The sequence below is a fragment of the Ranitomeya variabilis genome, chromosome 1, assembly GCF_051348905.1.
Source record: "Ranitomeya variabilis isolate aRanVar5 chromosome 1, aRanVar5.hap1, whole genome shotgun sequence".
Lineage (NCBI taxonomy): Eukaryota > Metazoa > Chordata > Amphibia > Anura > Dendrobatidae > Ranitomeya > Ranitomeya variabilis.
The window spans coordinates 46,604,302-46,622,743 of record NC_135232.1 but is presented as its reverse complement, the minus strand read 5'-3'; the positions used below and the strand labels follow the sequence as shown (position 1 = coordinate 46,622,743).

The window sequence follows — 18,442 nt, the reverse complement described above, 5'->3', positions numbered from 1 at the left end:
GAAGCCTGTCTGCGGTCCCTCCTTCCACTCGGCCTCCACTGACCAGACCACTGCTGCCCGTGTACCCCTGGAACCAATTATAAAGTGCCTACAGCCAGCCCATTTTATTATGTTAGGCCTTTGAAGCCTGTCTGCGGTCCCTCCTTCCACTCGGCCTCCACTGACCAGTCCACTGCTGCCCGTGTACCCCTGGAACCAATTATAAAGTGCCTACAGCCATCCCATTTTATTATGTTAGGTGTCATGATCTCTGCAAGCAGAGATCATAGCAAGCCTATAGAGGGACAAGCTCTCGGAAGATGGAACTATACTGACCATGAACTAAGCCTGCCGCGCAACTAGAAATAGCCAGGTAGCATTTCCTATTTATCGCTAGATGCCCAGCTCTGGCCTAAGACCTAAATAGCTAGCAGAGGGAAATATAAGACCTGGCTCACCTCTAGAGAAATATTCCAAAGAAGACAGTAGCCCCCCACATATAATGACGGTGAGTTCAGATGAAACAACAAACGCAGCAGGAAAATAGTCTTAGCAAATTTGAGGTCCGCTTACTAGATAGCAGAAGACAGATAGTATACTTTCATGGTCAGCAGTAAAACACTAACAAAACACCATCCAGAGATTACCTTAAACTCTGGCATTAACTCATAACGCCAGAGTAGCAATCCCTGATCAACGAGAGCTTTCCAGACACAGTAACAAAACTTCAGCTGTGAACTGGAACAAATAGGCAAAACAAAACATGGACAAAAGTCCAACTTATCTAGTAGTTGTCTAGAAGCAGGAACAAGCACTGAGAGGCATCAGATAACATTGTTGACCGGCAAGAAACCACCAGAGAAATGAGCTTAAATAGCGACACCCACTACTGATGGAATCAGGTGAAACAGGAAAGAGGATGACAAGTCCAATTCCACAAGCGGCCACCGGGGGAGCCCAGAATCCAAATTCACAACAGTACCCCCCCCTCAAGGAGGGGGCACCGAACCCTCACCAGATCCACCAGGGCGACCAGGATGAGCCCTATGGAAGGCACGAACAAGATCAGAAGCATGAACATCAGATGCATTGACCCAAGAATTATCCTCCTGGCCGTAACCCTTCCAGTTGACCAGATACTGGAGTTTCCGTCTGGAAACACGAGAGTCCAAAATTTTCTCCACAACGTACTCCAACTCACCCTCAACCAACACCGGAGCAGGAGGCTCAACTGAAGGCACAACAGGTACCTCATACCTGCGCAATAACGACCGATGAAAAACGTTATGAATGGAAAAGGACGCAGGGAGGTCCAAACGGAAAGAAACAGGATTAAGAATCTCCAATATTCTATAAGGGCCGATGAACCGAGGTTTAAACTTAGGAGAAGAGACCCTCATAGGGACAAAACGAGAAGACAACCACACTAAATCTCCAACACAAAGCCGAGAACCAACACGACGATGACGGTTGGCAAAACGCTGAGTCTTCTCCTGGGACAACTTCAAATTGTCCATAACCTGCCCCCAGATGTGATGCAATCTCTCCACCACCGCATCCACTCCAGGACAATCCGAGGATTCCACCTGACCGGAGGAAAATCGAGGGTGAAACCCCGAATTACAGAAAAACGGGGACACCAAGGTGGAAGAACTGGCCCGATTATTGAGGGCGAACTCTGCCAATGGCAAAAAAGCAACCCAATCATCCTGGTCAGCAGAGACAAAACACCTTAGATATGTCTCAAGGGTCTGATTAGTCCGCTCGGTCTGGCCATTAGTCTGAGGGTGAAAAGCAGATGAAAAAGACAAATCTATGCCCATCCTAGCACAGAATGCCCGCCAAAATCTAGACACAAATTGGGTACCTCTGTCAGAAACAATATTCTCAGGAATACCGTGCAATCGGACAACATTCTGAAAAAACAGAGGAACCAACTCAGAAGAAGAAGGCAACTTGGGCAGAGGAACCAAATGGACCATTTTAGAGAAACGGTCACAGACCACCCAGATGACAGACATCTTCTGGGAAACAGGCAGATCTGAAATAAAATCCATCGAGATGTGTGTCCAAGGCCTCTTAGGAATAGGCAAGGGCAACAGCAGTCCGCTAGCCCGAGAACTACAAGACTTGGCCCGAGCACAAACGTCACATGACTGCACAAAGACTCGCACATCTCGTGACAGAGAAGGCCACCAGAAGGATCTTGCCACCAAATCCCTGGTACCAAAAATTCCGGGATGACCTGCCAATGCAGAAGAATGTACCTCAGAGATGACTCTGCTGGTCCAATCATCCGGAACAAACAGTCTATCAGGCGGACAACGATCCGGTCTATCCGCCTGAAACTCTTGCAAGGACCGCCGCAGATCAGGAGAAACGGCCGACAAAATTACTCCCTCCCTAAGGATACCTGTGGGTTCAGAATTACCAGGAGAGTCCGGGTCAAAACTCCTAGAAAGGGCATCTGCCTTAACATTCTTAGAACCCGGTAGGTATGACACCACAAAATTAAAGCGAGAAAAAAATAAAGACCAGCGCGCCTGTCTAGGATTCAGGCGTCTGGCAGTCTCAAGATAAATCAAATTTTTGTGGTCAGTCAATACCACCACCTGATGCCTAGCCCCCTCGAGCCAATGGCGCCACTCCTCAAACGCCCACTTCATGGCCAAAAGCTCCCGATTCCCAACATCATAATTCCGCTCTGCGGGTGAAAATTTGCGAGAAAAGAAGGCACAAGGCCTAATGACGGAGCAGTCGGAACCTTTCTGCGACAACACTGCCCCAGCTCCGATCTCCGAAGCGTCAACCTCAACCTGAAAAGGCAGATTCACATCAGGCTGACGCAACACAGGGGCAGAGGCAAAACGGCGCTTAAGCTCCTGAAAGGCCTCTACAGCATGAGGGGACCAATTAGCAACATCAGCGCCTTGTCTGGTCAAATCAGTCAGTGGTTTAACGACATCCGAAAAACCAGCAATAAATCGGCGGTAAAAGTTGGCAAAGCCCAAAAATCTCTGAAGACCCTTAAGAGAGGAGGGCTGAGTCCAGTCACAAATAGCTTGCACCTTGACGGGATCCATCTCAATGGAAGAGGGAGAAAAAATATACCCCAAAAAGGAAATTTTCTGGACCCCAAAAACGCACTTAGACCCCTTCACACATAAAGAATTAGACCGCAGAACCTGAAAAACTCTCCTGACCTGCTGGACATGAGAGTCCCAGTCATCAGAAAAAATCAGAATATCATCCAGATATATTATCATAAATTTATCCAGAAAATCGCGGAAAATATCATGCATAAAAGACTGGAAAACTGAAGGGGCATTAGAAAGACCAAAAGGCATGACCAAATACTCAAAGTGGCCCTCGGGCGTATTAAATGCGGTCTTCCACTCATCCCCCTGCCTGATCCGCACCAAATTATACGCCCCACGAAGATCAATTTTAGAGAACCACTTAGCACCCTCTATACGAGCAAACAAATCAGTAAGCAATGGCAATGGGTATTGATACTTAACAGTGATCTTATTCAGAAGCCGATAATCAATACATGGTCTCAAAGAGCCGTCTTTTTTTGAGACAAAGAAAAACCCAGCTCCCAAGGGAGAAGAAGATGGACGAATATGTCCCTTTTCCAAAGACTCCTTTATATATTCCCGCATAGCAGCATGTTCCGGCACAGACAAATTAAACAAACGACCCTTTGGATATTTACAACCCGGTATCAAATCTATGGCACAATCGCACTCACGGTGCGGAGGTAACGACCCAAGCTTGGGTTCGTCAAAGACGTCTTGATAATCAGAGAGGAACTCAGGGACTTCAGAGGGAATGGACGACGAAATAGAAACCAAAGGTACGTCCCCATGAATACCCTTACATCCCCAGCTCAACACAGACATTGCTCTCCAGTCCAAGACTGGGTTGTGAGACTGCAACCATGGCAATCCCAGTACCAAATCGTCATGTAAATTATACAGCACCAGGAAACGAATAATCTCCTGGTGATCCGGATTGATACGCATGGTTACTTGTGTCCAGTATTGTGGTTTATTATTAGCCAATGGGGTGGAGTCAATCCCCTTCAGAGGAATAAGAGTCTCCAAAGGCTCTAAATCAAAACCACAACGATTGGCAAAGGACCAATCCATAAGACTCAGAGCGGCGCCAGAGTCAACATAGGCGTCCGTGGCAATGGATGACAAAGAGCAAATCAGGGTTACAGACAAAATAAACTTAGACTGAATGGTGCCAATGGAAACAGACTTATCAAGCTTCTTTGTACGCCTAGAGCATGCCGATATAACATGAGTAGAATCCCCACAATAGAAACACAATCCATTCTTCCGTCTAAAATTCTGTCGCTCGCTCCTGGACAGAATTCTATCACACTGCATACTTTCTGGCGTCTTTTCCATAGACACCGCCAGATGGTGCACCGGTTTGCGCTCCCGCAGACGCCTATCAATCTGAATAGCCATTGTCATGGACTCATTCAGACCTGCAGGCAAAGGGAACCCCACCATAACATCCTTAACGGCATCAGAGAGACCTTCTCTGAAAGTTGCCGCCAAGGCGCACTCATTCCACTGAGTAAGCACAGACCATTTACGGAATTTTTGGCAGAAAACTTCAGCTTCGTCTTGCCCCTGAGATAGTGCCATCAAAGTTTTTTCTGCCTGAAGTTCCAAATGAGGTTCCTCATAAAGCAAGCCCGAGGCCAGAAAAAACGCATCAACATCGCGTAACGCAGGATCCCCTGCTGGCAATGAGAAGGCCCAATCTTGAGGGTCACCCCTGAGCAAGGAAATCACAATCCTAACCTGCTGAGCAGGGTCTCCAGCTGAACGAGACTTCAGGGACAAATAAAGCATACAATTATTTCGGAAATTCTGGAAGCTAGCTCTATTCCCTGTGAAGAACTCCGGCAAAGGAATTCTCGGCTCAGATACCGGAGCATGTACCACAAAATCTTGTAAATTTTGTACTTTCGTGATGAGATTATTCAAACCCGCAGTTACACTCTGGAGATCCATTATTGTCAGGTGCACACAGAGCATACAGAGATTAGGAGGAGAGAGAGAAAAAAGACTGCAGCAAGGCAGACTGGAGGAAAAAAAAAAAAAAATTCCAGCAGACTTCTTATAACTCTCCTTTCTCAACCTGGGTCTTTAACACTTTATTGGCCGGTCAAACTGTCATGATCTCTGCAAGCAGAGATCATAGCAAGCCTATAGAGGGACAAGCTCTCGGAAGATGGAACTATACTGACCATGAACTAAGCCTGCCGCGCAACTAGAAATAGCCAGGTAGCATTTCCTATTTATCGCTAGATGCCCAGCTCTGGCCTAAGACCTAAATAGCTAGCAGAGGGAAATATAAGACCTGGCTCACCTCTAGAGAAATATTCCAAAGAAGACAGTAGCCCCCCACATATAATGACGGTGAGTTCAGATGAAACAACAAACGCAGCAGGAAAATAGTCTTAGCAAATTTGAGGTCCGCTTACTAGATAGCAGAAGACAGATAGTATACTTTCATGGTCAGCAGTAAAACACTAACAAAACACCATCCAGAGATTACCTTAAACTCTGGCATTAACTCATAACGCCAGAGTAGCAATCCCTGATCAACGAGAGCTTTCCAGACACAGTAACAAAACTTCAGCTGTGAACTGGAACAAATAGGCAAAACAAAACATGGACAAAAGTCCAACTTATCTAGTAGTTGTCTAGAAGCAGGAACAAGCACTGAGAGGCATCAGATAACATTGTTGACCGGCAAGAAACCACCAGAGAAATGAGCTTAAATAGCGACACCCACTACTGATGGAATCAGGTGAAACAGGAAAGAGGATGACAAGTCCAATTCCACAAGCGGCCACCGGGGGAGCCCAGAATCCAAATTCACAACAGTTAGGCCTTCGAAGCCTGTCTGCGGTCCCTCCTTCCACTCGGCCTCCACTGACCAGACCACTGCTGCCCGTGTACCCCTGGAACCTATTTTACAGTGCATAGAGCCTATTTTTTTATTTTAAAGCCATGATGGACTACGCTGTACCACGCTATGAGCTACCCAGTTGACAATTCTTTTGCGAGAAAAGCCATCCCACCCCTCCACCAGCATGTTAAAGACCGCATTGTCCTTGCATTCTGTCAATCTGTGAGTCCAAAGGTACACCTGACAACAGACACATGGACCTGTAGGCATGGCCACGGAAGGTTACGTGTCCTTTGTGGCGCAATGGGTTAATGTATTGGATGCATGGTCCACACAGGGGACAGCCTGGTAAGTCTGTCTGCAGTCCCTAATTCAAGTTGTCCTTAAATGAATAAATCTGAGCTTCCACCTTCTGGCTCTCATTAAGTGCTGTTTTTTAAAAGATTGTTGGTTCCGGCCTACTAACGGTGTCTGCCCCTGCCTGGTGTTGTCCTCCACTGAACAAAGCTGAGCTTCCACCTTCTTGCTCTCTTTAAGTGCTGTGCTTTTAAAAATAGGTGGTTATGGGCCTACTAACGGTGTCTGCCCCTGCCTGGTGTTGTCCTCCACTGAACAAAGTTGAGCTTCAACCTTCTGGCTCTCATTAAGTGCTGTTATTTTAAAAATTGGTGGTTAGGGCCTACTAACGGTGTCTGCCCCTGCCTGGTGTTGTCCTCAACTGAATAAAGCTGAGCTTCTACCTTCTAACTCTGATTAAGATTTTTTTTTTTTTTTTTAATTGCTGGATGGGGCCTAATACCTCTGTTTGCTGCTCCCTGGTGTTTGTCCTCAACTGAATAAAGCTGAGCTTCATCCTTCTGGCTCTCATTAAGTGCTGTGTTTTCAAAAATTGGTGGTTAGGGCCTACTAACGGTGTCTGCCCCTCCCTGGTGTTTGCTCTCAACTGAATAAAGCTGAGCTTCATCCTTCTGGCTCTCATTAAGTGCTGTGTTTTCAAAAATTGGTGGTTAGGGCCTACTAACGGTGTCTGCCCCTCCCTGGTGTTTGCCCTCAACTGAATAAAGCTGAGCTTCAACCTTCTGGCTCTCATTAAGTGCTGTTATTTTAAAAATTGGTGGTTAGGGCCTACTAACGGTGTCTGCCCCTCCCTGGTGTTTGCCCTCAACTGAATAAAGCTGAGCTTCAACCTTCTGGCTTTGGGCCTATAGTATCAGATATTAAACTGCATTTGGCCTTCAACATTGGTTACGGCCTACTAACGGTGTCTGCCCCTCCCTGGTGTTTGTCCTCAACTGAATAAAGCTGAGCTTCATCCTTCTGGCTCTCATTAAGTGCTGTGTTTTCAAAAATTGGTGGTTAGGGCCTACTAACGGTGTCTGCCCCTCCCTGGTGTTTGCCCTCAACTGAATAAAGCTGAGCTTCAACCTTCTGGCTTTGGTCCTATAGTATCAGATATTAAACTGCATTTGGCCTACTAGTGTGGTTGGGCCCTTAAAACAGTGTCTGCTGCTCCTGGGTTTGCTACTCCACTGAACAAAGCAATGCCGCCTGTTTAGTCCTGTCCTGTTACCAATTTTGAACTGCATTTAGCCTACTTTATTCTTTGGCCCTATATCTGTTTCCTCCTCATCCTGCCCATTGCCCAGCCACTGCTAGATGAGTCTGCTGGTACATTGACCTAGACCACTACATTCCCCTTGCACTCTACACAGCCAGAATCTGACCCTGCTGAAAGTAAGGTTCCCCTTCCCGCATGTTATACCACCTTACACAGGGACAAAGAGGAAGGTGCAGATGAAAGTGCAGGTTCCTTCATCAGGTGGGGGCATACTCGTTGGCGATGTCACTGGCACCGGGCCCCTCAGAGTACGCAAAAGTGTCGCTGCTGGTGGGAGGCGCCCCCGCCGTGCAAACACACCGCTGTACTTTGAGGGGCCCTGTGCCAGTGCCAATGCGAACAAGTGTGCCCCCCTGCTAGCTCAGGATCACAGCACTTGCAACGTTGAAATACTTTCCTCTCCCTGCTCCACCGCCGTGACGTAGTCCACGATTCCTGGGCCCACTAAAACCTTGAACCAGCCCTACCCCCCACAAATTTGCCAAATGACCCCCAAGTTCCATTGAAAAACTATTATAAAGTTAATTAAGATTGACAAGCTTCAGAAACAAGAATGGATGTTTTTGGCATTGAAATGGGCACTGTAGGTGTTTTCCTGGCCTCCACTCACTGCCGACTATGCTTCCCCATTGACTTGCATTGGGTTTCGTGTTTCGGTCGATCCCCGACTTTTAGCGATAATCGGCCGACTGCACTCGACTCGACTCTGGACAAATTCGGGTTTCACAAAACCCGACTCGACCTTAAAAAAATGAAAGTCGCTCAACCCTACCCGCAAGTATCGGCCGATACCCAATACTTGCGGTATCGGAATGCTCAACACTAATTGTGACAAAAAAAATCTGTCTTTAGTGCCCATTACAACCAATCACAGTACAGCTTTCATTTGTTATACTACTGTGGTAACATAAAAGATATGCTATGATTGGATGCTATGGACACCACCACACTCTTTGGATGCTGGGTTAAGAAAATCTTTTCTTCCCAGAGCAATCAATCACAGCATGGCCTCCATTAATTTTTAACCAATCTAATGACCCCAAAGTATTGTACCTTCTTTTACCAAAAGTATTTAACCTTATAATTTAATAACTGAAAGACAAATATCAAAAAACCAAAAAACTGTTTTATTTACAAAAGCTTAATAAATTTAAAAAGTGTGGGGTGGAGATAATACTGGAGGGGCTGTCAGACTGGGATACTTTGACAGTGGGAGTGTGGAGAAAGGAATGTGGTGGTGGTGGTGGTGACAGATCAGGAGGAAAAACAGAAGGTGAAGGGGAGGAGAAAGAAATAGAACGTGTGGACATAAAAGTGGGAGTAATGTTGGGATTTTGGAAGTTTTGAGGGGTGGAGTGGAGATTGGGAGGCAGAAGAGGTGGTGGGTGGAGAAGAGGGTGGTGTTGGGGGCATGATGGGTGTGGAAGGAGACTGATGGTAATGGGCAGGGTGTAGAGGATGGGCAGGGAGTGGAGACGCAGATGATGTGGTTGGAAACTGGTACGGGGCAGAATACTGGTACAGGGCAGATTGGTGGTTTGGGGCAGATTTCTGGTACGGGGAAGGATGCTGGTATGGGGCAGAGTGCTGGTATTGTATAGGAGGGGGAGGATGGACAGTGGCTGGTGGGGGGGCAGGTGCGGGAAGAACTACCGGGGCGTGTGTAGTGGCTTGGGAGGTAACACGCACTAGGGCAAACTGGCAGGCTTCCATTACACGCATCTGCTGGTCAGGAGATAGCTTGTCTATAAGCTCAAGTACTGTATTGAAAAAGGAGTGGTTTAGCGTTTTACTTGCATCTGAATGCATCCTATCCGGACTCAAGAATACTGTTGTTGAGCAAATTAAATCGTGCAGTCATTTGATCAGACAACAGTTTGAGACAGTTCTGGAAGGCTGCATTCAGATGCAAGAACTCGGGCACATAGCTCTTTTCCCGACACCTCTGGCGCTGCCGCCCAGAACCCACAGGTGTTCTTGAGGTGGCAGCATCAGAGGGGTGGGATAAAGGAAAAGCTATATCCTCACCAGCAGTCGGCCACGATGCTCCAGCGCTGGTGGATGGGACCGAGGGATCAGATGTGAGGGAAGGCTGGGAAGGTGCAGAGGGGTCGGGTCTGTCGAAGTTTTCCGCGGTGGCAGTCTCCTGAGGGATCGCTCCAGAAGAGTTCAAGTCTGTAGGCTCCCGAGTGCTGCAGACGGTGCTGTGAAGAAAAGAAAAAAAATATAATGAATTATTGATATTGCTTGGCCCTGGCTGAAACCCTAAAAAAAGTGTTAGACATGTAAACAAATGGGGTAGGTAATATTTACCTTCTGCTCACCATCGTCGACCGGAGGAACGACAGGGCTCCAGAAAAGGGCTTTGTTGAATTCCTTCTTGAAGCGATCCCTGATTGACCGCCACCGCTTGACAACTCTTTCGCCTATAAAGTGAAAGTGAAATAATATTACACGCCTCACTTTTCAGTTTTTGATTTTCCACAAAAATGTAAAATAACCAATAAATTTCGTTCAACGTCACAATTGTGTTCCACTTGTTAATTCTTCACCAAAAATTTACATTTGCTATCTTTATTACTGATGAGCGAATATACTTGTTACTCGAGATTTCCTGAGCATGCTCGGGTGTCCTCCAGGTATTTGCAAGTGCTCGGAGATTTAGTTTTCATCCCCGCAGCTGAATGATTTACAGCTACTAGCCAGCATAAGTTAATGTGGGGGTTGCCTGGTTGCTAGGGAATCCCCACATGTAATCAAGCTGGATTACAGATGTAAATCGTTCAGTTGCAGCAATGAAAACTAAATCTCCGAACACTTACAAATACTCAGAGGACACCCGAGCATGCTCGGGAAATCTCGATTAACCAGTACATTCGCTCATCACTAATCTTTATGTTTGAAGCATGATATGTGGGAAAAGGTTGAAAAGTTCCAGTGAGCTGAATACTTTAGCAAGGCACTGTATATATATGTATTGGCCTCGACCAATCAGAGACGCGGGATTTCCAGGACAGACAGACAGACAGACAGAAAGACAGACAGACAGAAAGACAGACAGACGGAAAAACCCTTAGACAATTATATATATAGATATAAATATATATATATATATATATATATTTATATTTATTACGTGAACATCGCCCCCAAAAAATACAAACCTGAACATCGCCAAAAAACAACAACATTTATTTACCTCACAGCGCTGACAACATGGGGAGGGCTCCCAGATGAAGACATGGCTGCCTACAGCTGGCTGTGGCTGAAGCTGGCTGTGGCTGGAGCTGGCTGCTGGCTGAGCTGGCTGGCTGTGGCTGGAGCTGGCTGCTGGCTGTGGCTGGAGCTGGCTGGCTTGGCTGCTGGCTGGCCTGGAGCAGGTTCAGCTCTGGCTCTGGCAGCAGGTTCAGCTCTGGCTCTGGCGGCAGGTTCAGCTCTTGAGGCAGGTGGCAGGTTCATCTCTGACTCTGGTGGCAGGTTCAGCTCTGGCTCTGGTGGCAGGTTCAGCTCTGGCTCTGGTGGCAGGTTCAGCTCTTGTTCTCTGTCTTGCTGGCTGGTAAATCGATGAGCGAAGGCCTACTTGGCTAGCTTTTTAAGTGTTTCCTAATTGGGGGCTGGCCCATTGTATCGGAGCATGCTCAGTTTAAAAAAAAAACGGAATCCGGCACTGGATCCGTTATTTACCAGCACCCATAGGCTTCCATTGTAGCGAAAAGCCGGAAGGGACGAATCTGGCGCTCTCTGTTATTTTGCCACAGGCAAAAAACATAACTTTGTACGTTTTTTCCAGATGCCGGAAAAATAATTTTTGCTGGATCTGGCAAAAGACGGACGAAACATGAGGCCATCCGGCGCTAATACAAGTCTATGGAAAAAAACGGATCGGGCGACAGCTTTTGCCGAATCCGTTTTTTTCAAAAATCGCCAGGTTGAGCTTGACGGCAAAAACCTGATGTGTGAAAGGGGCCTAAGTGTTCAATTTATCTTCAGCACCACCACTGGAAGAAATTATGTATTTCACTATACCTATCAATACCAATAGGGCTTGTGTGTGAAATGCAAGACAGGACTGCTCCTCCATTCTCCTCCACTCTTTACTCTAGTCAAAAGATGGGGACTTTGAGTAGAGGACCCATCCCTCAAAATTTTCCAAATTGAACAATTGAACAACCCATTTAAATTCTAGTGTTGAAGGAGTTGTCCTGTTGAGATTACTAGGACACATGGACATCATATATGAGGACCTCTGTCTAGCGTTCGCTGTCATAGAAAAGGTTGGCCAACGTATTACTTGGCCAGTCATTAATTTGATTGGTCGGCTAAACCCCATATTACTGCCATAAAGCAGTGGCAGTATCAATGACCAGAAAACTGTAAAAAGATTGATATTGCTCCATTAACTGTTCACCAAATTATTAACCTATAGATTTATGAATCAATGTGACAATACATTTTATATTTTAGGTGTCAGGTGATGGAGTTGGAGTGGTCGGTATATGTAAAGGAGGTGAGATAGCTTTGGCTATGGCGTCCTTCCTGCCTCAGGTCACTGCTACAATATGCATCAATGGACCCAATGCCGTGAATGAAAACATTCTATTTTATGGTGATCACATTATGAAACCCATACCCCCCAAAATGGAAAGACTTCTGAGCACAGACTTTTGGTCTTACAGTTTTACCAAGGTAGCAGGCGATCCAAGAAAACCGGAATTCCAGGACTCTATAATTCCCCTGGAGAAAGCCAGAGGTCCCATTCTCTTTTTGGTGGGAAGCAAAGACCAGCATTGCAATAGTTTGTTATTTGCTACAGAAGCAAAATCTCGGTCGGAAAAGTACGGAAAGAAGGATGTGTATGTGCAATGTTATCCAGGAGCAGGACATCTTCTAGAACCTCCGGGTTCCCCTTTCTGTCCCTTAACACAGGGTCAGTACTATCCGATTCCTATGAATTGGGGTGGAGAACTTCTGCCACATTGTAGAGCACAAGAAACTAGTTGGAAAGAGATACAAGAATTTTTCCGAAAAAATATTAAGTGCTCTTGAAGGAATAAATTATGAACTCTTCTATTTGTTGGGGGATCTATATACATCCCACATCCTATGCACAGAGCTTAAAATGACGACTATTGTACCTTCCATTATCTGAATGGGTTGACCACATGTAAATGTCTATATGTAAAGAGAACCAGTCAGCTGATTCATGCTGCACAAACCAAAGGTTGCATGTTTCAAAACCTGGCTGAACAAATGCAGCCAAGAATGCTTTTTTCTGAAATGCTCAATAAAAAGTCATTTAAATGTCCGGGACCACAGGAGAGATGTCACTAGTCTACTGCTGCCCATGGCTGGCTTCTCTCTGCACCGCTCCATGTGATTAACACAGGTCTCTCCTTATGTGTACATTGGGCGAGAACTGTTAATTCAGTCAAGCAGTTCGAGGAGAACTTGGCCAGTGTGGGGCTGGACTGGTTTAGTCCCTGTCTATGATTACCGTGAAATGCTAAAAACATTCCCGGCTTTCATTCATACTATTCATCATTTGGACAGAATGTATCGACTGACAGTTTAAGACATTGTCCCAAACTCCAGTCCTCACAGACCCCACTGGTCATGTTTTCAGGATTTCCATAGTGTTGCACAGGTGAGACAATTCCTGATTAGTGTTGAGCATTCCGATACTGCAAGTATCGGGTATCGGCCGATACTTGCTGTATCGGAATTTCCGATACCGAGATCCGATACTTTTGTGGTATCGGGTATCGGGTATCGCAACAACATTAATGTAATAATGTGTAAAAAAGAGAATTAAAATAAAAAATATCGCTATACTCACCTGTCCGACGCAGCCGGGACCTCAGCGAGGGAAGCGGCAGCGTTGTTTGTTTAAATTTCGCGCTTTTACTTGGTTACGTGAAGTCCCGGCTTGTGATTGGTCAGGGCGGCCATGTTGCCGGGACGCGGACCAATCACAGCAAGCCGTGACGAAATTACGTCACGGCTTGCTGTGATTAGTCCGCGTCCCGGCAACATGGCCGCCATTAACCAATCACAAGCCGTGACGTCACGGGAGGCTGGACATGCGCGTATTTTGAAAAGCGCGCGTGTCCAGCCTCCAGTGACGTCCCGGCAACATGGCCGCCATTAACCAATCACAAGCCGTGACGTCACGGGAGGCTGGACATGCGCGTATTTTGAAAAGCGCGCGTGTCCAGCCTCCAGTGACGTCCCGGCAACATGGCCGCCATTAACCAATCACAAGCCGTGACGTCACGGGAGGCTGGACATGCGCGTATTTTGAAAAGCGCGCGTGTCCAGCCTCCAGTGACGTCCCGGCAACATGGCCGCCATTAACCAATCACAAGCCGTGACGTCACGGGAGGCTGGACATGCGCGTATTTTGAAAAGCGCGTGTGTCCAGCCTCCCGTGACATCACGGCTTGTGATTGGTTAATGGCGGCCATGTTGCCGGGACGCGGACCAATCACAGCAAGCCGTGACGTAATTTCGTCACGGCTTGCTGTGATTGGTCCGCGTCCCGGCAACATGGCCGCCCTGACCAATCACAAGCCGGGACCTCACGTAACCAAGTAAAAGCGCGAATTTTAAACAAACAACGCTGCCGGTTCCCTCGCTGAGGTCCCGGCTGCGTCGGACAGGTGAGTATAGCGATATTTTTTATTTTAATTCTTTCTTTTACACATTAATATGGTTCCCAGGGCCTGAAGGAGAGTTTCCTCTCCTTCAGACCCTGGGAACCATCAGGAATACCGTCCGATACCTGAGTCCCATTGACTTGTATTGGTATCGGGTATCGGTATCGGATTGGATCCGATACTTTGCCGGTATCGGCCGATACTTTCCGATACCGATACTTTCAAGTATCGGACGGTATCGCTCAACACTATTCCTGATGCCTTGATGATACTTCCACTACTTGCACAATACTAAGGAAATCCTGAAAACATGACCCGTGGGGTCCGTGAGGACTGGAGTTTGGCAAACACTGGACTTTAAGATATGGAAATTATATAATTATTTGGACAAATCGCTGCCATGCAGGAGAGGGTCCTCCACCCAAGACGATGGAGAACTGATAACAACAAGTATCAGCTCTCGATTGGTTTTAGCCATCCACTTATTACATTTAAAGCCATTTATCCATTTATCTGAATGGTCACCATGTACTACAGCAGTGCTTGCTCATTTTGCTTCTTTGTTGGGTGTCTCAGGAGTGTAATCCATGATAATTAGCCAATTGCCATGCATGTTTCCATATTAAAATGATTTTCTGTGATGAGACATCTTTAACCTTTGGAGGCTCTGAAGCACAATGCAAACTCTGAAATAAAATTCCCACATATCAGGGTCTTCTTTTGTGGCCTCTTCAGTAACCAAGCTCCAGGTGTGACTTTTCTAAGGTTATATAAATTGACTGAGACTTTGTAATTTGACTTTTATCAACTCTGTGTTCTATTATTTTCCTTCTTTAAATTAAATTGCATTGAAAGCTTACATAAAAACTTTTATTGTCCAGCTGCAATTTATTACATTTAAAGTGGTTGTCCACTTCTTATTTGCTCTGTTGGGGGCTATGAAGGTTAAAGAGAACATGTCTACTTACTTTCTTTCGCTCTCGATGGCTGTTAGTGTTGTCACAATGGGTATCGTGTAATGTTTCTGACTAGCAAAAAAATGTCTTTATGTTTATGCAAAATTAGTTGCCAGATTATTTTGGGGCAAAACATACTGCACAGAGGGGATATTGATCTAACACTGAATTAATACAACAAAACCCAGACTCCTATTTAGAAAGTGACGCAATTGATTACATATTACTCCAAAAACATTGTATCTCAAAAAGGAGGACAGATGGAGTTTTTTAAAAAATATGTACAAAAATCTTTATTGACACAATAATGAACATACAAAAAGACAGATAAAACCATGTGCTATAAAGGACACCACAAAAAGTGGTGGCGTTTAGTTCAAGGTATAGCTCAATTCACAGTAACAAACTTAGTAATGGTAAGATGAGGACTTGCTGGTTGAGCTCAGAGAGTCACATAACAATGCCCCCTGCTGTAAGCAAAAAGTGCCATCAGTCATTATACTATTCCTATGTTTATACTAATGCCCAGGGTTGCATGGTTTGTAGTCAAGAGCCCAAGGTCCAAAACCAATCTTACATTACAATCATCAAAGGTTCCCCAAATTCATTTGCATGATGCACAGTCAGAAAATCATCTTAGCTGGTACTAAAACGCCAGCACCCAAACCCAGACACACGTTTCGCTGTCTGTTGACTCTGCTTCCTGAAGGGAGAGTACTATTCTTAGTCAGGCTGCAGGACCTTTTATCTCCATAGTAATAAGTCATGTGATAATCACATGACCGGCCTCCCATGGTAATGTATTAGCGGCAGCACCTTTCATCTCCATAGTATCAAGTCATGTGACAATCATATGACCGGACTTAGATGGCAATGTATTAACAGCAGGACTTTTCATCTCCATAGTGACAAGTCATGTGACAATCACATGACCTGCCATGGTAATGTAGTAATGGCACGTGCGCCTGCGGCCAAAACACTGCCGCACCGACGCCACCCGGCAAACACCCCCGACCTAATTCCCTAATTTCAAAATTCCTTTTACTGTCAGCCGAGTGGAAGGTGGAGCTGAGAAGGACATTGGCACAAACGGCACAGTGGCCACAACTAAAGCACCCTTTCATTGTTCTTCTTGCCCCAAAAGGATTTTTGACCGGTGCCACATAGTGGCTCTTTACTAAAAGATCCTTCAAATTTTTGGACCTGCGAGGGGTCTTCAGGGTGTAATGTTGATCTACAGTGTCCTGACTGTACCTCAAATTTCTGGTCTGTTGAGCATATCTGCCTCATCTTCAAGAACTGTCTGACCAGGACAGCCCCAATGGTGGCTTGACTGTGTGCAGACTTCGCACGAATCAGAGCGTTAACAGCAGTTTTTTTGCGAAAGACATCAGTCTGGATGGACAGATTGGCAACCACCTCCAGGCTGATGACCAAAAAGTCAATTTTCATCATACCTATAAGTCAGTTTAATGTTGAAGTTGTTAGAAATTAGCACAGCCATGAAATCCCCGAGCTGCTGTGCCGTTCCATGCCAAAAAAATAAAATATCATCAATATAGCGCAGCCAAGCCAGCACATTGTCAGTGGCCCCCGCCCCAGCATCACCGAAGACCAACCTCTCCCGGTACCCTAGAAAGAGGTTGGCGTACGCGGGCGTGCAGGCCGTACCCATGGCCGCGCCGTATTTTTGATGGTAAAAATGGTCTTTAAAAGTAAAAAAAATTATGCGATAGAACAAACTGCAGCAGCTCCAGGATAAGCTCACACAGGCGGCCATCCAGGTCGGAGGCCTCGAGAAAGAAGCGGACAGCCCGCAGACCATCTGCATGGTTAATACAAGTATACAGCTTTTCAATATCCGCTGTCAAAAGTAAAGTTTTGCTGCTGTGATAGTCTATGGAACGTTTTCTGAATGAAGCTCCATAGATTTTGGACGACAGAGTCAGGGATCCTCGTGGGACTTCCATGAAGGGAAGTAATGACGTTTTGGAATGCAGACTTTGATGGGCATCATGCTCCATTGCAGAGCCCCTGATGTGCCTAAATAGTGGAAACCCCCCACAAGCGACCCCATTTTGGTAACTAGACCCCCTAAGGAACTTATCTAGATCTGTGGTAAACACTTTGAACCCTCAAATGTTTCACTAAAGTTTCTAATGCCAGGGTGTAAAAAAAATTCCACAAAAATTATATTTTAGTCCCCAGTTTTTGAGGTTGATGGCCCCATAAGATGCTCCATAGAATATTATGCCCCATATACTGCTGCACAAAGGCTGATGGCCCCATAAGATGCTCCATAGAATATTATGCCCCATATAATGCTGCACAAAGGTTGATGGCCCCATAAGATGCTCCATAGAATATTATGCCCCATATAATGCTGCACAAAGGTTGATGGCCCCATAAGATGCTCCATAGAATATTATGCCCCATATAATGCTGAACAAAGGAAAGTGAAAGTGTAGGCCCATTAAAAAATTGTGAGGAAAGAATGGTTGTAGATGACGAGGAAAAAGCAAATATATTAAACACCGGGACCAAGGCCTAGTCCCACATACATTGTCCAAACCTATACCAATTATTGCTATAGACTCCGGGCCTCTAAAACAAGGGCACTTTACGCAGGTGGTCCGTGACTTACGGCTACAGGTGGGGGCCATACACACTGAAGTGTTAAACTGTTACGTGCTTGAGGTCTTGCCCTCACCTGTGGTACTGGGACTTTCTTGGCTAGCTCTGCACAATCCAGCGATTGATTAGCAGACACAGGAGGTGAATTAACATCATAAAAGGAAATGTGTTAATAAAGAGTAATCAAATAAAATACTGTAGATTAAAAGAATTTATTTATTAAAATAATTAATAATAATTAAATAATAATATCAGCTGAATAAAGTAATGGCGCACTTTAAAAAAAATATATATATGATATTAAGCCCCTTATAAGGAGATATAATATTGCAAAAATGCCCAGCAAGAAGAGTCAAAAATATAATAATATAAAAAACAAAAGATGTATAATTATTTATATATACAGTATTCTAACTATTGAACTCATTCTACGCCCGGGTGGCGAGCATTTATATTGGTATATGGTCTCCATCCTTGTATGTGCTGCTTCCATCCTGCGCCCTAATCTTGTCATGTGCTGTTACCATCTTGCGCCCCCATCCTGTTATATGCTGCTCCCATCCTGCACGCCCTTCCTGTCATGTGCAGCCCCCATCCTGCGCCCTCAACCTGTTTTGTGCGCCTCCATCTTGTCATGTGCTGCTCTCTTCCTGTGC

At 45.7% G+C, this 18,442-nt stretch overlaps 1 protein-coding gene across 1 annotated transcript in view; it reads left to right on the top strand.

Annotated features, from left to right (window-relative positions):
• LOC143804707 (acyl-coenzyme A amino acid N-acyltransferase 2-like) overlaps window positions 1-13,195 on the top strand; it is a 44,107-nt gene extending 30,912 nt beyond the window's left edge. Inside the window, exon 4 of the mRNA XM_077283077.1 lies at window positions 12,005-13,195. Within this exon, the coding sequence (XP_077139192.1) occupies window positions 12,005-12,586 (582 nt within the window). The 3' untranslated portion in view covers window positions 12,587-13,195. The remainder of the gene's footprint in view (window positions 1-12,004) is intronic.
• The last annotated feature ends 5,247 nt before the right edge of the window (window positions 13,196-18,442 follow it).